Source organism: Neopelma chrysocephalum, unplaced genomic scaffold (genome assembly GCF_003984885.1).
Source record: "Neopelma chrysocephalum unplaced genomic scaffold, ASM398488v2 Primary Assembly neopelma1_45, whole genome shotgun sequence".
Taxonomy (NCBI): domain Eukaryota; kingdom Metazoa; phylum Chordata; class Aves; order Passeriformes; family Pipridae; genus Neopelma; species Neopelma chrysocephalum.
In genome coordinates this window covers 9,526,797-9,552,482 of record NW_020897704.1, presented here as the reverse complement: position 1 = coordinate 9,552,482, position 25,686 = coordinate 9,526,797, and the positions used below count along the sequence as shown (strand labels likewise).

Here is a 25,686-nt window from a genome sequence, read left to right as displayed (position 1 = left end):
AACAGATGGGACAAAAGACAACAAAAAAAGGCTGTGTGATAGAAGCAGACACTGCTGAATTAACATTCACACTGCACTCATTTAGGTTTGCTGGGCAATTACTTTTGTTTTCTAAGGAAGGAGAATATACAAGTCTGTTGAGATCTAACCTATGTACAGTGTATGTCTGAAATATATCACAAGGGTAATATTTGATTATATGAATATTAAAACCTGAGATTGGATTTAGAAATCTCAATTAAAGGACCACAAGTGCGTGGCATGGATTTGAAAGATGCTGAACACCTGCCATTTCTTGGGATTTGCTGCCAGAAAAAAATCTAAAAATATGAATTCCTGAATGCAGATTTAGAATGGTCAGTTGAAGTTGTCAACTTACGATATTTTCTGCCAAAACTAGTACTCCAAAAAAGGATCTCATCTACCGCCACAAATAATGGGCTCAGATGGTGTCACTCTAGAATTACCCTTTTTGGTTTGTTTTTTAAACAGTCTTGAAATGACTTTTGATAATAAGGGTACATCTGTGCACTTGAGCCCAGGGAAGACTTTTGTGCCAGTTATTTCTCAGAGCAATTTTCTTTTCCTACATAGGACATATGCTTAAAATTGTTACTAGTAAGGGCATTGTGCCCGGTAGTAACTGCAGCTACCGTGTGCTCATATGCACATATGCATGCTGTTGTTCCTCATTGCTCATTGTGGAGTTTTCCCCGATTGACTGTGGGATTGGTGGCAATAGCTTTTTTAATTATTTTTTGTGTGTTTCTGGTGCTGTAAAAGGCTAATTAAGAATGAGAAGAAAGTTTATATTTAATGCAACATTGTTAAAGAAGGCTTCCACCATTGATTCCAACATCACTGTGTGTATGTGTGAGGGTTGTCACAGTGACTTTAAGAGCTCCTCCCTAACAACAAAGCGATGCTAGAGGCTACTGTGGCACAGCAGGGGCTGTGTTGTTCTGTATTTGGGTGCTTCCATCCTGCACCATTTGCCAGGGCCTTTCTCAACCTCACTTACCTTGCAGATGAGTTTTTCTTCACTGAGTCATTAACTGTTGGCTTTCTCATTTCTGCTATCCTTTGTCCAACAGTCTGCTGTTGATTACATCTTCTTCCATTTCTTTTCTTTTCATTGCTGTCTCCCTTGACAGTGGGTCATCTCAGTAGCCTTCTATGTAGTTAAATTAGTTTTGTCTTTTGTATATGCTCTTGCTTTTCCAAAAGTGTGACCTGTTCTCTGGCCTGATGCTGGGATGTTGTGCTCAAGTATTTGAAACCCGATCCAAAGAAACCCAAAGCTGTTAAGACCGTAGAGGAGTTTCTGTTGGTTTTGAGCTGTCTTGCTGCTCCATTCTTAAGAGCAATATTGTCTCTGGCCACTTGATTTTGATGATTATGACACTGGGACAAGTAGGAGGGGAGTTGAGGGGCAGTTGTGGACTTCTTTCTCAGTTTTAAAATTGACACTAACATCCAGTTCAGCGACCAAAGAAAGGAGGTAATCATTCAGCAGGTAATTATTGGTTTCTACAAAATAGGCAAGACTTAGATTTAAAAGTTCTTAGGAAGTATGCGTTAGAAAGTCAGTCAGGATCTTAAATAAATATGAAGATTGGTAGCCACAAAGGCTTTATTATGTCTATGTTAATTTTTTCTTGATGATCAAAAGATACTACAGTGACACATTTGTTATTATAGGCAAATTTTATGCATTCTTAGGAAGGATTCATTTGAATAATTTTCATGGATTGAGCTCTGAAAGTGTTAAACTGTGCAAGATTAATTAATAAAATAATTATTAATGCAACGTCATCTAATTAAAATTGAAAAGGATGGAGTCATAGAATAGTTTGAGTTGAAAGGGACCTTACATATCATCTCATTCCACCCCCCTGCCATTTGCAGGGACACCTTCCAGTAGACCAGGTTGCTCAAAGCCCCATCCAACCTGGCCTTGGATACTGCCAGGAATGGGGCAGCCACAGCTTCTCTGGGCAACCTGTTCCAGTGACTTAGCACGCTCACAGGAAAGAATTTCATCCTAATGTCTAATCTACTCCTTTCATGACCTTTCAAGATTGCATTACTCCAAGCTTGCTAACTTCTGGCTCTTGCAGTAAGATTATTGTGTATATAGTCCTGTTGTTTGCCCCTGGCTTTGATTTAAACACATAGGCTAGCTTGATTTTTTTTTTTAATGCTACATACATTTTGCAAGTCTGTTGATTTTAATGAGGACTGATTTCATTTTTTAGGATCCCAGACACATTATGACAGGCACTAGAATACCCTGGAATATTAAACATAATTTAAATTAAACTGAGATTGTCAGAATAAATGAATAATTGAACGAGGTATGTTTTGTGAAACACCTGGGGGATTTTCTTTTCCTGCTTTTATATGTATTAATTTGCAGAGAGCACTCATCTGCAGTGGGACTCTGGAGTGTCATTATTCTGCTGCAGGTAGTACTGGTGGATAACTGCAAATAGTCATCAGTCTTCCTCCTCATCCCAAAAGCCTCAGTGGTCTTTACTTATAAAATAGAGATGGTCATGATTTTCTTTCATAAAGGTTCTGTTGAAGAGTTAGGCACTTATAGATTGAGCAGAGGCACTGAAGGCAAGGTGAAAAAGTTGACATTACTTGGGTTTTTTTGCAGTGTAAAACATACAGATCTTACAGACTCCGGCCTGTTTGTTCTATTCTGGAAACTGCATCTCTGTTTTGGGAAGAAGATGATAAAGACTTTGTTCCTTCCAGTGCTTTCATTAATTTTCCAGCTCTGCCTTACACTCTTCAGTTTAAGTCTCCAGTAAATTTAACCTATGTCTTCAGTGGATTTAACTACGGGGTTCTGTCTGCAAATTTACAGAACACTTCATTGCAGACTTATATAGAAGTTTGGTATTATTTTTCTGCCTGATTTTTCTTTCCTTCTAATTACTGGATCTAACATTTCTTTTTATTTTACCATTTTTCTATTATGAACAAGAAAACAATTTCCCTCCCCCATAGTTTCAGGTCAGACCTCTGAAGGACCCACATAAACAGGTGAAATGACTGAACATGAAAAGCACTCTGGCTGTTGGCAAAGGTGTATCCAGTGCAGAGTAAATAAATAAAGAAAAGAAGAATAGGAATTTTTCTCTAGTCTCACAGCAGACATTCCAACAGCATTTTCAAATGACCCAAAAGGTGTGTGACAATAACCCCTTAACTTAGGGAATTGAATTCCTTTGTGTGTCTTGGTGATCTTAATCCTTTAAAGGTATTTTTAATCTCTGACAGTGTCTGTTTGGACACTAAAAAAAAATCCTGACATAATTATGTGGTAATTCTTAAATCCTTTTCATGTACCTTGCACATGGATAACATGCTGAATCAGAGAACTCACTGGATGTTTATAGTTATCTGTCAAAGAGTATTAAATGCTGAGTGTTTTTATTATCGCAGTATACTAGTTGTGATATGTGTCATTCATGATGTCATTTCACTCTGTGCTGAAAGCATTTATATCACAATCCATCATTGCTGCTAAATGGGGAATTTAAAGGTATAATTACAGTAGGTAAGTGTAGAGTGGCAGTCCCTCAGGTTGCCTCCCAGGCACTGATTTTGAAAAATCCATTATAGACTTTGAGATGATGCAGCAGCGTTTTCCTTGGAGAGCTCCTCAGGATTTCAAAAGTAGAAGTATGGGAAAGAATATTCAACTGTTGATCTTAAATTGGAGTCCTATAAAACATCAGAGTCTGCTATGAATTGGCAGGCTTCAGTAAGATTTCAGGATCTACTCCTTAGATATTTTCATTCTTAATCTGGAAGTAAAGGTATGTGTACCCAAATAGACCTGTCTTATATCTGAATTTGAGTTGCTTTAGGAACTAATGAGCAGGAAGAGTCTTATTGACATCCAATGGATAGAGGACAAAATAATTTTTGTTTGTACATTGTCATACAGGCACATCTAGTCTCTGCTGTGAGAGGTGCAGCTGATGTGCACAAATAACAGCATCTTATAATTCATTAAAATTATTGTTAAAATCTCTTGGAACATAACAGTAAATATGACAAAGTGTCCTCTGCTGCCCCTGCTGAAGCAATTCATCAGGTGGAATAAAACAAGATGAATTGTGTTTAACAGAATGATATTAGCCACAAAGTTTGTGTGTGTTTATGTCTGTCACTATATGGGCTTTCAGAAGGTGGCTGAGGTTGCTCAATAGTCCCTTATATATGTAGATAATGGAGCATGGAGTTATTTATTTAAATATACTTTTTGTGTGTGTGTGTAAATATCACTGGTCACTTTCTCTGTGATTTTTAAATGCAGAAGGTGGAATCAGGTTTACTAATATTTGTGAAACATAATAGCTATTACAGTTTTAGAGAACAACAGAGTGTCCTGCCAGAGGGACTGACACTGAAACAGTTCTGTGCAGAGGAGAACTTTGAGACAAGGTAATAAAGTTGGTTTGTGCGCTGCCAGTCTGCAGTATGGCACAAGTGTAGGTCATGAGGTAAGTTTTCAAAATATGAATTAAAGTAAGGCGGTATATGTGCTAAAGGGGAAAGAATCAGGTCATACAATTTTAAACAAGAGTCTGCATAATTTTAAAAGTTAGTGAATAGACAGCTAAAAAGTTACAATCAAGTTGGATCAGAGCAGAGACTGTGAGGATGGCACAAGACCTGACAGAACTAGTTTGGCTGGACAGGTTTGCCCCATCTGTCACTATATGGGCTCTCAGAGGGTGGCTGAGATAGTTTGATTCTCCCTTTTTCAAGTTAACAGGTGATGGTTTAAGATTTTAATTTTTTAAGGAATCTAAAGGCTCTAAACTGACTAATGTGGTAGTTCTGGGACTGATGCTGAATCATAATGATGAAATGGATTTTTACAGCTTTTGTGATTAACTTCTCTAATGTCAAAGGTAAGGTTTGTTCTTATCCTTGCTGTGACTTTCCATTTTCATTATCCATAGGTAATGGAGATTCAGCATCCACCAAGTTTTTTCCAGTAAAAGCAATTCCCTTTGAAAAGTAGGTCTATGCTTAGGTATTTCATAATATCAGTGTTATAGTTAATATTACTATTTTGTATTATGAGAGTTCAGAAAGGTGGTGGTCAAATTTGTGTTTCATAGAATCACAGACTAGTTAAGGTTGGAAGGGACCTCTAAAGGTCATCTGGGCCAATCTAGCTGCTTAAACAATGGGATTAAAAAACAAGGTAAGAGATTAGGCAGACATGATTAGATATGTAGACAGGGAAACAGCAGAGTTTCAATAAATGTCCAGGTCTCCAGGTCTCCATGGTTGCTCTGAATGCAACTTCCGCAGTGGAAACTGCAGAGTGTAACTCCTCCTTCTGACTGTTGTGTGTAGAACTTGAAGCTGGGAAGTTGAACCACTTTATCCAACACTGATTGTATGATCCGATGTTGCTTCATTGCTCCGCAGTCTTTATTTCAGACAAGTCTAACCAAGGGATATTTTTAATTTGCTGCTTCTACTGTACCTTCCACTGTGCCTGTTTCCCTTCCCTGGGCTTCATGCGGTGCTTAGCAGGGTCATAGCATCCCTCCTGTCAGAGAGCCTCCACACCTGGAGCATCTGCTGTCTTTGGCTCCTTCCAGATATATCAACTTCTTCCTATTTTGTTTTTATTTCCAGTACTTTGGCATCTAATTTCCCATATGCTGCTCTTGCTTTCTCCTGCTGTTTCTGTGGGTTCATCTGCACAGATGTGTTGCCAGAGTTTAATGTATCATTCCAGTGAAGCCATGGTAGTTCTGCAGGACCTTAGTGATGAAAGTGTCAATTTAAACTTTCTTGATTAAATCTCTTTTTTAACATTGATGTGGATGTGTGGGACAGGCAGAAGCAAGCTTACTGTGTCTGCAAGCCGCTTTGCTCTAGGTGTTCTCAAGCTTGTATAGTCCATCTTTCAGTAAACTGCAGTTACTCAATGTGCCTGGCCTCTTTCCAGCAGTGGTAATACCAGTGGGAGTTCCCTGGCTTGTGTTTCTTGTTTCTTCAGTGCCTCTGAGTTTTCAGAAATGCCAGACACAGTATGATTGTTGAGTTCAAGCTGCAAACAAAAGATTAAGGTGGGTAAATCTGCAGATTAAAAACATTTAATAAAAACAGTACTATTACACAGATTCATTTTCAGTTCTCTGTAAAGGCAACCTTAGATTTATTCGTTAATTTCACAGGAATTACAAAGTCTGTTCAAAAAGGCTGACATCCTTAGACAGAAACTTTGGTGGAGTGGACTTGGTATGACAGATGGGCTGGAGCAGCCCCTTGTGAAAAATGGGCACTCAGAACTCTGATAGCGCCTTATTGACGGGCTTTTTTCTTTTTTTGACTGAGAGCTACAAAGCCTGGCATGATGGACTGCTTCTCTGTTGCTGAAGGAGGTAACCTGGGAACCTGATGCATCTAGAATTGTCTGTAACACCTGCTTGAAGGGGGAAATTTTCCTATTCTTTAAACACTGGATATTGTTGCAAAAAAACCGCAACACCTCACTCTAAAAGAGAAGAGGGGAAAAAGTGTTTTCAAGTGCTTAATTCCCTTCATTAACTGTGCATTTTCAGTATGTAATCAAAGGATTAGTATGAGGATTCTTAAATTTGTGGAAATGTCTCCAGGTTTTTTTTTTAAATGTATACCAACTCTTGATAGAACAACATAATTTTTACATCCTCAGAAACAAACAGTATTAAAGATTTTCTGTATATACCCAGCTGTGGTGGGTTGACCTTGGCTGGACACCAGGTGCCCACCCAGCCACTCTATCACTCCCCTTCCCAGCCAGACAGGGGAGAGAGTAAGATGGAAAACAACTCGTGTGTTGGGATAAGGCAGTTTATTAAAGCAGGAGCAAAGCGGAGGCTTGTGCACGCAAAAGTGAAGCAAAAGATAGCAGGGTTTATTCTCTACTTCCCATGAGCAGTGATGGTCGGCCACTCCCGAGAAGCAGGGCTTTAGCATGTGTAATGGTTCCTCAGCAGGCAGCCACTGGAGACAGTGAATGCCCACCTTCCTGCTCCGTGCCTCAGCTTTTATATCTAAGATGACATCACATGATATGGAACATCCCTTTGGTCAGTTTGGGTCAGCTGGCCTACTTGGGTCCCCTCCCAGGATCTTGCCCTTGATTGAGGAAGGAATGTTACAGCACTGATGCTGTGCTGCCCTGCTCAGCAGTAGCCAAAACACCAGTGTGTTATCAACACCCTTCTGGCTACCAATGCAAAGCACAGCACTGTGAGGGCTACTGTGGGGAAGTGAACTCCAGCTCAGCCAGACCCAATACACCAACACACTTACTTTGTGTGGCTTTGTAATTGCCTGTATTTATTTGCTTTCTAAGATACAGTACTTACTTAAAAATTCCAAGGATACACAGGTGCTTTTGTAATTTTTGTTATGTTTTAGAAAATAACCTGGGACTGCACAACTTTGTCACTGAAATTGCAGTTCCCTGCAGGACCTGCAGTATTCACTGTGATTGTATAATATCACCACTTAACTTTTTTCTACCACATAGGTTTTTTACCTTGTCAAGAGGAACTTAAAAAGACTGATGTCTTGTTATTTAAATATACAGATAGGTCTACACAGGTTGATATAAAAGATGGGAATACTAAAATAAGTAAACATAAGCAAATTGATTTAGTAGTTATCATAATCTATGCAAGTGCCCTTTTAAATTTTTGAACTTAGGTTGCTGTGCCATGAACGTCATTGCCCAGCACTCAGGCTTTGGTAGCTTGGCATTTGGATTTGCAGAATTTCCCTGCTTTATTTTCCATAGAAACTAAAACACATTGTTTATTTATGGATAAACAATAAGCTTCCAGTTGAGGATATATAACCTGTGAGTGCAATAAGCAACCAGAAGGAATGTTGCTGGCAGACAGTGCCTGTTTGTATGGATGAGACAGTAGACGTCTACATGCTTTTATGTGATTCTTTATTCTTTGCTTTCTTTGACTGTATAGACAGTACATTATACATTGCTGCTGACAACTGGCAATTTCTGACTTCCCTGTATAATTGGATTTTGAGAAGATTTGGATGTGTGGAGTTAAACATGGCTTCCTGAAGCCTTGTCTGGTGGAAGTAAATGGGAGTTTCATAGTACATGTCAACAGGCCAGGACTTGACATTTATTGTTATTTTCCTACCCTTAAGAAGAAAAAGGAAGGTGTATTGGGAGATCAGAGATGGAATAATTTTGGTCGCTAAAACGGTGCGGCATGATATAAGTTTTGACAGGCAGTTAGCAGTGTAATTTAGAGCACCTTAAGAAATGAGGACACATTAATGTTGGTGGTTTGATGTCTATCCTTCATGAATCTTCCTCTCTTCAGGAATCACATCCTTGCTGGGGTCTCAGAGTGTGCATCTGAGATGAGCCTGGATGAGGTGTTGCAGTCATACCCGCATGGACACAGACACAGGGTCCTGCATCTGAACAGTGTCACTGTGGAGGTCCTCTCCTGCTGCACCATGAGTTGGTTGCATAGGCATGGCCTCAAATAGTTGTACTAGGGAAGAGGAGCTGAGGAAGGGAGCTGGGAGGCTCTAAATGCCTTGTCTTAGCCAACAGGCGAGAGGGTAACATCCAGCCGTAGGCACTGGATGTGCTGGTAGTGTCTTAAATGACATCTGAGCATATTGTACATCATGGATTATTGATTTGAAATAAAAAGCGGATTATGTTTACAATAGAAAAATGAGAACCACTGCAACTTCTGAGGCTGGCACATCTGGGCGTTAAGACAACAAGGGGACATTAAAGCGAGCTGCAATTTGACCAAAAAAGAAAAAAAGCGAGCTTTGACATTTTTGATGGTTATTACTGTGTGATAGCCTGTCGGCCGTGAGGTGTTTGAGGGCTTGAATATTCAGTATATCAGTCAGCATAAATTAATAGAACAAGATAAACGTGCTTCTACAGCATGAACAAAAGTACTCATGTGTTTTCTTGAGGGTTTATTTAGCTCTCCCTGAGAACATGGGCACAGTGTCTGTGTTCATTTGATCTCTGTGAAAAATGGTAGAAGGCTTCATTTCTCCTCCCTTTTCATTTTCTTCAGTTGAATTTTTTATGAGTTATTGTTTATGTGAAAGGATTGATTCCTTTTAGAGAGAAGTAGAACATTCTGTTAAATTCTCCTGTTAGATGCAGATTCACAACCCTGCACGTGGTGCTAAGGCACTTCAGAGCCATCATATTCCAGTTAGACAAAAGTAATGCCACAGAGATGGTTTCGTGAGCTTTGGTGGCACTGAAATAAAACTACAAAACCTAAAATCAGATTGTGTCACTTGCAACATGTTGGATGCCATAGATTAATTCCGTATGACCTTTAACGGGAGTGAAAATCTATTTGATTTTGAGCTCTCTTTCCCTAGACAATGCACTGAGTGCTGAAATCCTATGTATTGGCATAAAAATAGATAGAACACAAAGTGGCTGAATTTGAAAGCCAGATTAATTTAAATTAAAAATGCAAACCCCATTTCTAGCAGAGTATGATTGACCATTGAAAATACAAACAGCCAAGAGAATGGCAGTTCATCTGTTGATGTCCACTGGTCAAAACTTCAGTCAGGTGTGAATTATGCTTTGGTTATGCCTGATTTCCCAGGGTAATTGGGTGTCAGTCTGCAGCTGCATTATACAGGAGGTCACACTTGATATTTGTTATGATCTTTTTCAATTTAAAATCAGAAACTATAACATGAGCCAAATTGAAATAAATGGTGTTCGTATTTGTCTCTCCCTCCCCTCATAGGTACTACAGTGCTACCATTCTGCAGATGTCAGGAGTGGAAGATGACAGGCTTGCAATCTGGCTGGCTGCACTGACAGCATTTATAAACTTCATTTTTACTCTTGTGGGAGTCTGGCTTGTTGAAAGAATGGGTCGCCGGAAACTTACACTTGGTAGCTTAACAGGTGAGTGTTTCATTAGTGTTTAGTATCTTCCTCATAATTATTAATGAAACGAAAATAAAATTTCAGGTGCAATTTTTTTCAAAGTAGTCCTCTTTAAAATTACAGTGTTGTTGCCATCTTCTCCCTGAAATCATATAGCTTTTCAAGACTAGTAGTATAGTACCACAGCTAAAGGCTAATTTAAAAATGACAGCATGTTATTTTTTCAGGTGTTTCTCCTTCAAGCCATGTTTAACAATGTTTTTATTTATCTTTAGCTTTTTTTTCCAGTTTCAGGAATCAAATGCTTGGAACTTCACAGCTGGTTATTTTTTAAATCTCCTATGTAATTCCTGGCTGATAAAATGGAATTCAGAACCATCTGATGATGAAGTACCAAAGAAAGCATATTGCATAACTATTGCAGCACTTCTTAAAAAGTAATGCAGTTTTTGCATAGTTACCTCAGATATAGTGCAGTAAATATCTTACATACATTTGTGTTATTTTAATTCATCTCCTGTATGAGATACTAAAGGGCAGAATTCTGGATTTGTACATTTTATCCAAATATTCAAACACCATAACTCATCACAGGAGTCTTCTCTTGGAAGCAGGAAAAGGCAGAGCGAGCACCCACCCTGTGTTCAGTGTGTCCTGCCTGGTAATTCCCTGCTTATTCCTGCATCATGGGCTCATTCTGGCTGAAGTGATCTGTGACTGATGCCTGCCTCTGGTGAATGTCTGGAAGGTTCAGACATTTCCAAGAACAGGGTTTCGAAGAGAGAAACAGTTCCTGCTTCTCTTGAAATAATGTTCAGAAGTGTTTGGCTGGGAAGGTTTAATGTCTCCATATTTTGTTCTGTTGTTGCTGTCAAGGATCCAAACTTCTAGTTAGTGCAACACAGCAGAGAGTGGGACCAGCTGCCATGTCACTGGCCATGTGCAGTTCCCAGCTCCCAGTTGACTTAATCTACACTCAAGTATTTGAGTGTGTTTATATAGGCAGAGCAGTGACAACCCAGTGACATGTCTGGGTACACAGACATGTTTGGTACACAGTAACTCAAATCTTTAAATTAAAACATGCAGTTTGGAGGCAATTTGGTGTTCCAAGTTGCAATAAATGTGGATTTGCTTGGTTATAATTTTGATTTGGAGTCAAGAAACCTGACGTGTTTTTCACAATCCAAGTTCAGAAATGAGGTCATGACAGAGGAGATTGTAAAAGCACATTACTCATGTCTTAAAAGATATCAACAAAAATCTGAAGTTGATACTTATATCACAGACTGCATGCAGATCTATTAAAATACATCTCCCCTATAAGTTCTTTGATTCCTCCAGACAGTCTGTTTTCTTGTCTTTCTGTGAAGCAGATTTCTCCAGGCCCTGCACTGACACTTCTGGTGCTTGGGTGCCGCCTCTCCTTTGTACTCTGTTGGAACAGAGTATTTATTTATCTGTTGATTTGGCCCCAATAATCTCAAATGTCAAGCTAGCCCCTCAGAAGTTTATCTGGACTCAGCTGTAAAGCTGTTATTCCCACATGGACTTTTCATATGATCAGAGTTCTTTGCTTTTGTCTCTGGTTAACATATTCAAAGGCTGTACATTTGAAATGTAGGTATAAATGTCTCTTACAAAGCGTATTAGTCATGGAACAGAGTAGGATATAGAAATAAGACACAGAATTAACAATGCATTAAAAGATTATTTGCTAATGATGTGTGGACACAAAGTAATTGTTTTAAAAAATGGTCTTTCTTTTGTGGTCAGTTGCTGGTGCTCAGTCTGCAGCATCACTTGAGCCGTGCTGCATTGCTTCCTGTGGTTTTTATTGTGCGGCCCCTCCTTAAGGAAAGTACAAATAATGACAATAATGAAATCATATGTCATCTCTCTGTACCATCTAGAATTTTTTTTATGCAACGTTTGACACTTTGATTTAGGTAGTGGTGGATATGATGTGTTTTCCTTAACAAGAGTGCTGTGTAATAGAATGATAATTACTAAATCTGCTGATGGATTTGTTTTCTATGTTGAGTTTTCTCAAGAGGTAAACATATTTTTTACTGCTCTACTTTGGATTTCCAAGGACATTAACTTTCACACTGAGTTATTACTGGCAGCTTCTCTGGTCTTTGGGGAAGCTGGGTATGCCCCAGTCTCTCATTGCACAAAATGAAAACAAAACGACTATTTTTGCCTACTGCTGCGTGGCTGTGGGGTTTTGTTTTATTGATAAAGGCTAATTTATTAGAGGAAAACCTGCAAGAATAACCAGAAGAGAGATAGTAACATTAATATTTTGATTAAAAGCCAATATACTGTAATTTCATTTTGTAAACTCATGTGCTTTTCCTGCTTTCTGAAAACTTTGAGAAAGAGCTATTTCACATTTCATTTAATGTATCTTTATAATTTTCAAAATATTACAAACTTTTGAAAAATTGAGCCTTTCATATAGTGTTAAGAAAATAATAGTAAACTGCTACTAAAAAAAAAATGACCTTTTTCTTTCTCTTTACTACAGTTGCCGATTCATCTTAGTTTCACATTCATTTTATATCTTGTTATAATTTCTTTATCTTTCTTCTTTTTCTTCAGTTAACTTCTTTCTTCAAAGCTTTAATTGGGAAACATGCAGGAATTTTGACAACTGTGTTATTCATTTTTCTTTGTGTTTTTCTTTTTCCCCTTCAGAATTTGTCAATTTGAAAGCAGGGTGGTACTTGGGCATTGGACAATTTGTGTCTTTTTAAAACAGAGAAGATCTAAAATGTCTTCAGGGTATTTCTGGATTTTTTTCCCATCTCGGCTAATGATGTGCTGTAATTGTTTGGTTTTGTTCATCATAGCACAACTTCCCACAGAATGAAAACATTAATTAAACTTCATTTGCCAAGGTTTACATATTGTGTACTTTTCCAAAGAAATAAGACATTTACAGAGGTTCTGGAAGTGAATGTTAGTGTATTTGGTTAACTTGAAAGACAGACAAGGCATATTTAAAATGAATATGAGTAAGATTATAAGCCCTGTCTAAAGATATTTTCTGTCTGGTTTACGGCATTTTGAAAGTACAGTAAATCTAGTGTAATATCCAGCCTGCCCAGAATACTGGTATTATTAGCGTACCTACCAGCCATAGCAGTACAAAGCCAAATATGGAATGAACTGAAATATCTTACGGTGAGTAGGTGCTTTCTCCACACACAGTTTGTGATTGAGTTTAATGTCTTAGTAGCCTTGGTTCAGGTAAATGTGTCATTCAGCGTTCTGCACTTCATGCACTAACTTCCTGTTAGCCATAACTGCTGCACAGGCACATTCATGGATAATTATATTACATGTCTTTGTACTTAAGATATTATTTATCTCTCAGGAAAAGGTTTCCACATACTTCGTGAGTTTGCCAGCTGGGAAACTCTCGCTTTTCTTTTTAAAAAAAAACATTCAAACCCACCCCCAAAACTGCCAGTACATCCCTTCTGTTCTCCGCCCAGCAAAAATACTTTAAGCTTCAAAATAAAGACCAGATAATGCATAATTTCTCAAAGATTACCAGACTGACATGTTGAGGGTTTTAGTGTAATGGCATTTCTAAAGGTTCACACAGATGTGTTACTGAGAAAATTACTTACATGTTTTTAACATACTGAGCAAAGAGATGATGAGAAGTATTTGGAATTTAATACAATGTTTTTCATTTGCCCTTAATCATTAAGCTATATCACTGCACACTTGTAAATGTGTGCTACATTCCTACTGGGATGTGCTTCAGTGGTCCGTGAGTCTGGTTTTATGCAGTAAGGATAATGTTATTGTGTAATCAGTCACCAGCTCACAAGTAATGTTATTACTAATTTTCTACGGCTATTACTAGATCAGGCCATACATGTTGTGTATGACCTCTCAAATAAAACATGCCACACAAATAATGAGTATTCAAATAGGTATACAGGATATTTTATACAATGTAGATCTCAATGCATCGTTGAGTAGCAGGACGTAAAGGTTTTATTAGGTCTGAGTTTGAAGCACTTGCAGTAGTATCATGAGTAGTGAGGTATGTCAGTTTTCATTAAAATGATACAGTATATTGTGTGCGTGTGACAAATAAGGTAGGAAAACTGTGAGTTGTGTTCTAGTAATGGCCTGTTGCACAAAATACGAACCTCTTTTGTCATCTTCCTCTTCTCATTTTGCCCAGCTCTTGCACAAGGAATTTGTTGGGGGAGACAGGAGCAAACAGATGGAAAGAGAGTTTTTCCTAACAGATGATATGTGTGCTCTTTGAAGCAAGATCAGAAATTGATGTTGGACTTTTTGATGGTGTTTTTATTAAATGTCAAATTTCTCTCGTTTCACAAAGGGAAGTAGAGTCAACAAGAAAGCTGATGCTATTTTCTTTTTTACGGAACAGTCTGCAAGTCTGGGTATGGGAGTGGGAAGAAGTGTGGTGATTTCAGAGTCACTGTTAAATTTTACCTTTACAGTAGTGTTTTAAACACCAAAGATAATATTATCCATTCATTCATGCAGTTGTCAATTCCACATATTACAGAAGTGTCAACCTATTAATTTAATATCTGGACATTAAACCCGATGCACTTGACTTTAACATTTAACCTAATTCAAGATGTGGATGTAGCAAAGGGTATTTTTCTTAGGTTCTCATCACAACTCCTTAGCGAATGCTGTGTGCATAGTGATGGGGTGCCTTGCTTTTCCAAGCAGAGTTCAGTTCAATAGAGAATTATATCATGTGCTCTAGAGAAAAGTATCACATTGTTCTTTGTCTGTATTTTTAGGTACTGCTGTAGCACTCATTATCCTAGCTTCGGGATTTTTGCTATCAGCTCAGGTCTCGCCAAGAATCACACTTAATCCACCAGATCCTTCACATCAAAACTCTACCTGCACAAAATACAGGTGAGATTTCATGATCATTCATGCAGTCTTCTTGAAGATTGTTTCCATTTAATTGAGTTTTACAACTTAGTGGAGTAATAGACAAAGCCTGGTACAAGGAACAAATATTCACAAAGCCTGGTACAAGGAACAAATATTCACAAAGCCTGGTACAAGGAACTAAACTAAATAGCTGAAGATTAAATCCTAACTTCCCTCTGTAGAGAAGATTAGACCCTGATTAAATTCTCGGAATAATCCTTTGGAGTTTCTTGGACTAAATAAGGTGGTTAAGTGGTAAATTCCACATTTACCTCCTCTGATATATCACACCTGCTACAAGTCATAGTGTACACAAAGTCAGGAATATTTCACAAGGAATTTGTGAAAATACTTGCTGTTATTCATCTGCTTGTACATTTGTCATGCATAACAGCTGTAAACTCTTCAAGAATATGTGTTTCTTGCCTGTGGTTTTCCTGAGTGGAAAAAAAATAATCTTCAGTTAATAACATACCAATTAATAAATGTGATGCTTTTGACCTATTTTTCTATAGTAGCTAGAAGATGCACTTCCATATACAATCATAGTTTCAAGTAACATTACTTCTGGGGTTTTAGGAATGTGTAATTTTCCATATTTTGTGAGTTTTATTCACATGTGAGTGCCCTTTTGTTCATTTAGCTGCCAGACTAGAAATTTCTCTATTCAGAGAAGACTAGTTCAATGGCTGAAGAAATTCTTACTTATGTTCAAAATCTGTTTTACAAGTGTTTGTAATAGAAATAAATGCCAAGAAAGAAGAGCTACGCTTCTAGTTTCCTAGCAATATTGGCTGGTTCATGACTTTTCTTATGCTACAGCAATGTCTTAGATGAAAGATTCTAAGGATCTGGGGAGGGGATGGAAGGTTTTCATTGAGTATAAATAGATACTAATAACTGCAACATGGCATACTACCAGATATAAGGATTTCTACCTGTAGTTTTACTTGGTTTTTACTGCAGAGCTATACAGCTATATTTTGCAATTTTTGAGATGGGCCTGTCTACAAATGGTGAGTAGTCTGGTTAAAAGATGTAAAGGGGGAAGAGCTTCCAAATGCTCTCCTTTTGCAATAATATTTCCTTAAAAGAAGAATGTGAGAAGGATTTGCCTAGGACTTCAGTTAACTGTGTGGAAGGGATGTCTGGAGAGAGCAGATGCACCCTTTGCAGAGCTTATAATTTGTTATTTAATAAAGCTAGATGATTATATAACCTGAAACAGTATAAAATCTGCATAGAAGAAATAGGGCTTGTCCAACTTAAAAAACAATGAAAAAGTATTTGACAGAGTTTTCATGTTCCAGTCAACCACAGCCAGGCAGGAAAGAAATTTAGACCCACTGCAGCTTGTGTGGCATGCACTTCTGGGCAAAAGCATGAAAAATTAAAGCGGGTAGTTCTAGTAAAGGCATGTTGTTTCATGAATTATTTGAATACTTGTAATCTGTTGTGATTTCTGTTTCTGACATGAAGTGAGCAAAAGCAGATATGATACAAATTCAGAGAGTCTGGAAAAAGAGCAGTAAAAGAATTGAAATATTTTCATTTGAGAGTATTTTGAAATAGAAGGACCTCTCTTTGTTTAAAGATAAAAGTGAATAAGGGGGTGGAAATAATGAGCAATATATGAGAAAGCTTTAGGTGCTTCTATTTTAATCTTATGGTATACTTTAGTAGAAAGACACAAAAACCAGGAGAGTTGAAACTAATAAGTGGATGCTGCTGCCCACAAATCACAGAATTAGGCTGCAGCACCCAGTATTTAAAAGGATTAAAAAAATAGTGATTGATACACTTAATAACAACTTTCATGCTTGTAAATCTAAAACTGCTTGTATATCTAAATTTTCGTGCTTCAAGCATGAAAATACAAGCATACATTATATTTGACTTGGAAGAGTGTCTGTTTAAGGACCAAGTATGCCTGCTTTCTGTGCACATTGTCAATAAGCTGAATGAAATTTTTAAAATTGTTTTAGTCATGAGAAAGTAGATGGTATTTTCACCATTCCACTTGGGTTAGAAGAAGTTTGGCATAACATGCATGGTCTTGGAAGGAAGAGGTGGAACCTGGAAACCAAAGGAAAGGTAAAGGCTGGGTTTTATGCCGTGTGGTTCACCTTTCCCTCCTTTTTGGCCCTGCACGTATTCCCTATGGCAATTATGGAGTTGAATCAAAGAGATTCTCAAACCAGAGGATTTGGAAGTAAAAGTCTAGTCTGCATAATGCCAGTCTTCCATATTTTCTTTGCCACTCCAAGAACAATACTGTATAGATAGCCTCCATGTAGGACAGCAAGTGTTACTGTAGAGATAGTTACACACAGGATATCCAGTCAAAGTAAAAGGAGGTAACTTAATGGCAGTGGTCTCTTGCTGTTTAACCCATATTTTAGCTTGCTCCACTGTAACTGCTGGTATCTCAGATTGCTTACCATAGTCTCTTGCAAGCCTTCAAGAGGTCTCAGAAAGTTTGGGAAAAGCAAAAGGCAGCAGGACTTCAGAAGATAGACAAGTAATGCCATCTCACTGTAACTGCTTTTGAATATGTGTGCCTACACAAATGCAGCTCACAGTCTTCTTCATCTAATGGTGACACAGTGCTTCTCTGAGGTGAGCTATCCTTAGAGTATAAACTTGTTTGCAGCTTGGGCATTTCAGTGTGGGAGCGTTTCCTAAATATAATTTGCATTTTTCTTTGCCAAAATGTATTTATAAGTTATGAAAACTTCAGTTATTTTGCTGACAGAAGTTTCACTGACACTGTTCAGAGTAAAAATGCTTTTTATGTTTGCAAATCCATTGGGTTTGAGTAAGTGGGGGTGTCCATTAAGAAACCCTTGGAGCTACTACAAACAGTATGTTTGCTTGTTGTTCCTTCAGATCCATATTCCTCTGCACAGATTAATTTCTGCTGCTAGAATAACAATGAAAATAGAACAGACTAGCAAATAAAGAGCATAGTCATTGTCCTAATTCAAAAAAGCACCTAGGGCTTGAACACTGTGTTCTGAAAGAGCTGTGCCATGCAAACAGAGTAACAAGATACTTGTACATGTTTACAGAAAACAAACCAGTAACATATGCTGTGAATATCAAACAAAATATTTTCATTTAGTGTAGAGATGTACAATATCATAGTCAAACAGACAAAAAATAATCCATAAATCTCTGAAACAAAATTTGAATCACGGAAATAATGCAAATTCAGCAGGGCACTCTGAACACTGAAATCTGTTTTGCCTCCTCACAGATGGAAGTGGATGTGTGTCTCACTGAGGAGGGGCAAGGTGAATGCTCTCTCTGTGCCATCCTTAAGTCAAACTTCATTTTCACACTCAGCTTTGTAAGGTTGTGTAGATAATTTGCAGTGTGGTCACCTGCTTTATTTGATCTTAATCTCCTCAGCAGCTGTGATCTGTTACATATCATCAAGGCCACACAGAAGCTCAGAGGTAAATTTAAGAATACAGACCAGCACCATCCCAAAATTTATCACCTCAGAAATTAAAAGATGAACTAGCCATTCCTATTCTGACTACCAAAACTCTATGAACATGTTCCTATTTTTACTGGGAACTTGCCTGGTTCTGGAAGGGGATTGAGATTGGGACATTAGGACATTAGTTACCCTCCTACCTTTTCCCAGTCTTTAAAGAATCAGTGGTGTGACTGTTTGGGAAATTGAGCCAAATGACTGTTGTCCTGCTGCCTTGTATTCTTAGTCCTTTTGTCTCCTTTTATTCATGTGTCCATCTCTCTCACTTCTTGACACTTGGTCAGCTGTAGAAGACATAATGTGAACTTGTTCTGCTTAAGCAAAATTTTTCATCTCAGTTACTATATGAAAATGGCAAATATTGTGTTAAGCTTAGGTTAGTGCTCGTATCTTAAGGAAATAATACCTGTGCACGAGAAGTTTCTCAAGATCCTTCCTGAACAGATTGTCTTCAGGCTGATTAGAATAATACGGGTGGTGCCAGCTGTGCTGGGCACACAAGGACTCTGTTGTTCATCTTTGAATTAGTCACCCTCACGTGGCTAGTGTTCCTAAGCTTGTTGTACAAATACACACCACCAAGATGGAGGCACCAATATTTAGTACTCTAACATAGCCATTTTATAAGATAGCTAATGGACAGAAATATGTATTTTCTTTATGAATGTAGCAGAAGTATATAATTGTGATCAGTCCTGAAAAACTCAGCCAACCTAGTAACTGAAGCTTCATTATTTAGAAGTTTATTAGCTATTGTACTTTATTTTATTGACATAACTCATTGACAGTCTGATTTATCAGCAAACTAGGTGTTGGTACTCTGCATAATGTCACTGTATCATGGAACCAGTATCTTTTAAAGTGTGATTCTCATTTTCTGTTTCTAATACCAAAGTGCTTGAGCTACTGGTGTTTCTGACAACTGAGAATTGCAATAATAAATATAGTAATGTGGTTTGGCTATTAAGGTAAAAATATTATGAATATGTGAAGAGATAAAAATGTTTGAGAATACTTTTACCAGCTCTTATGAAGTGTAATTAAAATTCTGATAGTTTGTGTTGTAGAACTGTGAAGTGACCTCAACATAGTCTCGGAATATATTAAGTAAATAATATAAGGTTATATTGCTTGGTAATAATTTTCTTTTTGCTGGCATGTTGCTCCTATCAATCAAAACTTGTAATTTAATTTTAAATTATAAAGAATAGGAAGGAGTATGTCAGTCCATGTAGTAAGCATCTTTAATGGGAGTGAGGAAAAAGTCCTCTCTTCAATTTCAACACAAAGATCCGAAAAGTGACTTACCTGAACTATAATATCTGTGAGTGCAATGCCATCCCTGTAACTGTTGTTAACATTTCCACATACTTTGACTCTGCACTTATGAGGAAACAAGGCATTGTTATTCATATAGTAACCTACTAACACTTCACATCTCTGCCAATACTTCTAAGACTTTGCTGTTTAACAAAAACTGAAACAATGCTTAGGGAATTTTTTTCTAGTTTTCCAAAGTGATGGTGTTACACCTTACATGGTCTGCAGGTTTTAGTCACACAAGGGTGATTTTAATCAAGTTTGAACAAGGCTTCTGTCTGATCTACCTGGAAGCTGGGAGTATAGTATCTATGTGTAGGGTCTCTTTGGAAGAGTAGTTTTAAAAACAAAATATGCTACAGAGACTGCCATTACATCCAAAATAAAGGTACATATAAGTCAGATGTATTTGTTCCTTATTGTCTGTGTTGCTCAGTTCCAGGAATAAATCAGGAAGCTCTTATGCTAGGGGCTATATAAATTCAGAAAAAAATATCATCAAAGACAAGAAACATCTGATTCCTGTGAGCAAGTAGATCAAGACACTTTTCATGAGGTGTCAGTATTCCAACACAGTTTGCTACCAAGGTGTTATAGCAGTAGTGGTGTAACCATGAGGATCTAAGGACTAGGCAAGGTTTGTAAAGAGTGATTTCCTTTATAGGACTGTGATAGGTGGGAAGAATAATTGAGCCTTCGGGGTCCTCACCAGATCTAAAGCAGAAGTAGCAAACACCTAGAGGCCAAAAACAGTTGCTCTGAGGTGATATAAATTATGTGGCATAGTTGAGGCATGTGAGCCTTTGTGAAGAAGGTTTAGGGAACACTGGAAGAAAGCTAATGTGTTTTTATATGGCTGGTCTATCAGGAAGGATAAGGATTCAGTACTGGTCTGGAACTTTAGGGAGGACACCAAAGAATAGTCTCAGTGGACTAGATGGAGCAGGAGCCTGATTTGAAGATGAGAAGAGCTTAATCATACTTGAACGTAACTGTGATTTAGATCTGTTGGAGTATCTGTGTGGTAAATTACAGAACTGCAGCCAGCATACAAGTACTGTGAATATAAATTAGAGCTTTTCCTTATCACTGAGTGGATACATGCACATGTGGATATGCACCTAACAGATTGCTGGTAGACCTTACTGTCATTTGATCTCCTCTAATAGCAGGAAAGTGCTCTTGAAGTCCAAGTGGGTTTTTCTCATTCTTTGTTAAATACTGTATTTCCTGTGTCCCAGATATGACAGCTGGAAGTGGTATCAGGCAGTTAGCACACATTTTAACTTCTTAAAGCATCCCCTATGTTATTGTCCAGTTATATTTAGTCTAAATCTAGTGCTTCACTTTCGGAAGCAACACAAGAATCATCGGAAGTGTAAAGAGGGGCTTGATTTTGTGCCTGAGGTGGGGTGAAACATGCAAGCAGCACAAGATGTCAGACACAAGCATCAGGCAGTTTTAAACACGGTTCTAATACCTAACTGAAATGAGCTTGTGTATAAAAATGAAGTAAGCTATTTACCAAAAAACCCGAAGTTTCCTAGTTTTGTAGACGGCTGAAGGCATCAATATCTTGACATGTGAACAGAGCTGATACTGCAGTATTTGTCCAAAAGTCCCTGGGGTTTTTTTGTTTAATTAAATACCTTGGCTGTTTGGATTCATCAGTTGCCCATGTCCCTTGCTGAGTCCAACTGAGTAGACATGTCCTGACCAGTGATACTCAGCTCATGTATCTTGGGCATTTTCTTTCAGTTGGGGCTGGAGGAAGAGATATTGTCGGGTTTTAGACAGGAGAATACAAGCACAGAAGCAAGGAAGTCTGTTGTTGTTTTATAAGCAGCTGGAAAGCAACTACATTGCATGCTAAGGGAGGCAGAAGACTGTGTGCATAACCAATCTTGAGAGCAAAGATTAAATCTGAGGGCATGCTAAGTAGAATGAAAGATCCACCTGGCCTAGGATCATGCTTCCACTGTGGCAAACAGCAAGCTGGAAAGAGTAGAAAGCAGGGGACAGTCAAAGTGACATTCCTTCCAGCCTGCAGTGATTTTCTGCTTATGATGTTCTCTCTGGGAGGGATTTGCTAATCCTCCATAGATACTGCAAGACCTTGCCATCCCTACATTGAGCCTTTCCTGAAATGGTTTTTATTGTTCCTGCAGTTCTATGAGTAAAACCTTCTGCAGGAATGTGAATATTTGCATCATACAGAGCAGGAGCAGTGTGTTCAGCAAGCCCATGACACTGGAATTTACTCTCTGGAAAAGACAGGACATGAACAAAATGTCCTACATAAGTATCTCAAGTTGGAAGGGACCCTTAAGGATCATCAGGTCCAACTTATATGTTGTGGATGTATCAGATTTTCACATATAAATCCTTCTTCACATACTTGGGCTGCTCGTGCAGCATGTGCTCAGTGTGAATGATGAATCCAAAAGAAGTGGAAAGAGTCTGTCCCAGAAAACGTCTGTATTTGGGGACATTTTGATACTCTTGAGTGGCTGTTCATGCTGCTCACATGGTAGAATATTATGAAATCAGGTGTTACATTCTGTCAAAGAGCTATGCAGTCCACAATATATTATCAGGTTCGGTTTGCATTTCTGTAACCGGACAATAGGAACATACTGATATATTTTGTAATTGGATAACAGAACACAGAAGGCAAAGTTGAAAGTTCTTTAAAATGTGGCAAAAATTAAAATCAATTAAATGTTTTGAAATGAATAATTCAGAAATTGAGATTCATCTTGAAAAAGACAAAATAGTGTGACAACAAGAGAAATGGCACTTGCAGAGCAAGGGCAGTGGGCAAAGGTCTTTTTAGTGCTGAATCACTCAACAAAAAGTGGCAAGGTACAACTTGCTGCTCACATTATGAGACTGCTGAGAATTGTAGGAAAGTCATTACTTAAAAGGTTATTTTGCAAATTTAGAGCACAAAATGTAATGACAAACCAAACATACGCAGTGGGGAAAAAGCAATTGTGAACCTTTCATTGTCATCTGGAGGGTCACTTTGGCAGATCAGAGATTTTATTCAGTATTTTTAGAGACTGTACTAGAGGCTAGTAAACTATACCGTTAGGAAGAAAGAAAATAGTAATGTTGGTATCAAGAAAAATGTGCACATCTAGTCAATTAATAATTCATCCACACACTGTAAGATCTCTGTGAAAGAGGATGGTACTGTGAACTTTGTGATCAACCTGTAACCTAAGGAATCAGGCAGGCTGCTCCAGAGCAGAGCATTCTGAAAGCTGCTGATGCTCAGATGGGCAAGAAATTGCTATTGAGGGACCTCAAAGTTAGTGCTGCCTGCCTTTCTAGATGTCAGTTATTCTTGTTTGGTCAGATAAAGAGAACACATTGACTGTGTTGGCAGAATCAGAGGGAGGAATGGCAAGTTTGGGGATATATATTCTAATAGTCCATCAGCTTCTCAGTAAACATGCTGTGACGATGAAGCAGGAACCCAGAAATCCCATTCCATGGCGGTTCCCCATAAACTGAAAGGTCAAGCTGCTGAGACTTTTGTTCTGTTGAATTCATGCCACACTGATATGCAAAGAAGCTGGGTGTCTTTGAACTTCTGGAGCCTCGCATTCCTGGTTGTTGTTATTCTGCTACACAGGCTGAAGCATCTGAAGTCTAGACACTTGCCTTCATGTTGGGTTGCCTAGGAGCCCAGCTGGTAAGCAGGGAAGGAAAAAGGCACATTGTAAAACCTTTCTGCTGCCTGGTTTCATCAAAATCAAATAATCTCTCTCAGGTAATTTAATATTGAATTGTCAGTCTGGTAGAGAACCATCCTGCCTGGGAATTTTCAACTGGCTCTTCACAGGTGAACCTGTTTTCAAGACACTGGCTCATAAACTTAGCACAAATATAAATATTTCATGATAAAATAAAGGAAGCATATCTCCCATTTATAATTGGATGCAAATTTCCTTTCCTACCTAGACATCCTGGAGTATTCTTGTATAGAGCTTTTGAGACCATAACTGATCTGTGGTGTAGATTTGAAGAATTATCAGTATTTTCGTAGATTTATCCTCTGACATATATTTGGATATATATGGGTAGGGTCAATAAGAAGGTACATTTGAGGACAGAAAGGAGCTCTGTAGTAATTTTTATGTTGTGCATTTCTTTTCCTGATATATTCTATGTCCTATATTATTTACATTACTATGACCAGGTATGTCAGAATATGTGCTCAATTTCAAATTGGTTAAATAGTTTTGTTTAGCAAACAGCAATGGGGCTGGAGTGAAGAAGGACATAAGCCTGAAACTACTGTATATTTTATTTCTAGAGTAAACAGCCTCAGCACAAGATGTCTTTGGTTGTTTTTTTATTGCTTCTTTGAAAAAAAAGTCTTCCTTGCTTATTTTATGCTGCATCTTCTGTGATCATTAGACTTTATTAACTGACACAGATTTCTTTACTTGTTATGAAACAGTTGTAATGTGTATATTTTGGGAGTTGGGAGGAAAAAACATTGGTCTTCATCTTATCAAAGACAACAAAATTTTGTGTCAGTGATAAAATGGTGCACAGAAGAATGTTAAATGTTTTGAACAGCCTACCCTAAGTCTGCTGGGAGTTAGATTTGAAAGGGCTTTAAGTCTTGTATATTGAATTTCTGTGTTTCCTCTGACATAAATTGGTCTTGTCTCTAAAACCTAAAGTCAAAGCCTGATTGTATGAACTCATTGTATAGTTAATGATGAGAAATCCTAAAGTAAAGGCTTGTAAATTGTTATTTAACTGTTCAATCTGAAAGACAAGCTTTGGAAAAGCTGTGGAAAATAATAGTTTTAAATTATTTAAATTCTTATGAGAAACTATAACCTCTGACATTTGGCATGACATGAAATCCAGCATCCCTTATAATGTCAAATGCCAAAAGGAAGACCAGTTAGATTTATGATACTAAAGGTCCTTTCCAACCTAAATTATTCTATGATATCCAATAAAACCAGAGGATCAGCTGAAGTAACAGCCATATAGACACTGGAATCAGTAATCAAATCTCTTGACTTTTTTCCTGGATGGGAGGGAGAAATAAATAAGATATCTTCTGCTTCCTACTTGTCTGATTACTGATGCCCAGCGCCAAATGAGGTTATGTTGCATTATCCATAGAGTGAGCCCAGCAGGACAGAACAGACAGAGCACAGCTCAGCTCTGTGGTTCATCTCTGCATTGATTCTGTTGAGGATGCTGAGGAAAATGATGAGGTATCCAGTCCCCATCCTGTCCTCTGCTGGCAGCACCATAAAGATGACAATCATCGCTGTGTCTCATTGTCAGTCTCTGCATTCCTGTGTCTTGCTGATGTTCTAGCTGGTTTCTGGTATTTGGCTGCTTAATGTAAAACCTAAAAAGAATAAATCTAGAGAAACCTTGAATCCTGAAATATTCTGAAGAGAGTTATTGCCTAAAGACCACTTTAATCTCTTAAATTCTGCACATGGCGTTCACATTGAATATAATTTGCATACAGTTGACTTTAAAATTCACTCCTTCACTTGATAGCATGTAGTATTTGGAAACGACTGCTTTCTATGCCAGGACACCATGCTGGATGTGCTGGCACTCTGCTTTTTATAAATTCATGTTGTTAACAGGTACTTTGATAACATCATTTGAGTAGATGATATTCTACATTTGAAAATCATATATCAGGATCCTGTTTGATATCATGATATTCTTATCACTACGTGAAAATATTGTCGTTTTATACATTTTTTTAGTATTGTTATTGCATACTTGAATACATTTGTGGTGTATAAAAATGTTTTTATTGACCTGCTGTCTTCTGTTCCTGTCAACTCTTGGTTACTGCCCGTTGCTGTACTAATATCGCTGTAACAAAATGTAACTAAGTCTCGCTACTGTAATATGGGTATTGTCC

At 37.9% G+C, this 25,686-nt stretch overlaps 1 protein-coding gene across 1 annotated transcript in view; it reads left to right on the top strand.

Moving 5' to 3' along the window:
- Nucleotides 1-25,686, top strand: part of SLC2A13 (solute carrier family 2 member 13) — a 148,654-nt gene that overhangs the window by 95,779 nt on the left and 27,189 nt on the right. The window contains exons 5-6 of the mRNA XM_027679305.1: nucleotides 9,828-9,991; nucleotides 14,788-14,908. Of these exons, the coding sequence (XP_027535106.1) occupies nucleotides 9,828-9,991; nucleotides 14,788-14,908 (285 nt within the window). The remainder of the gene's footprint in view (nucleotides 1-9,827; nucleotides 9,992-14,787; nucleotides 14,909-25,686) is intronic.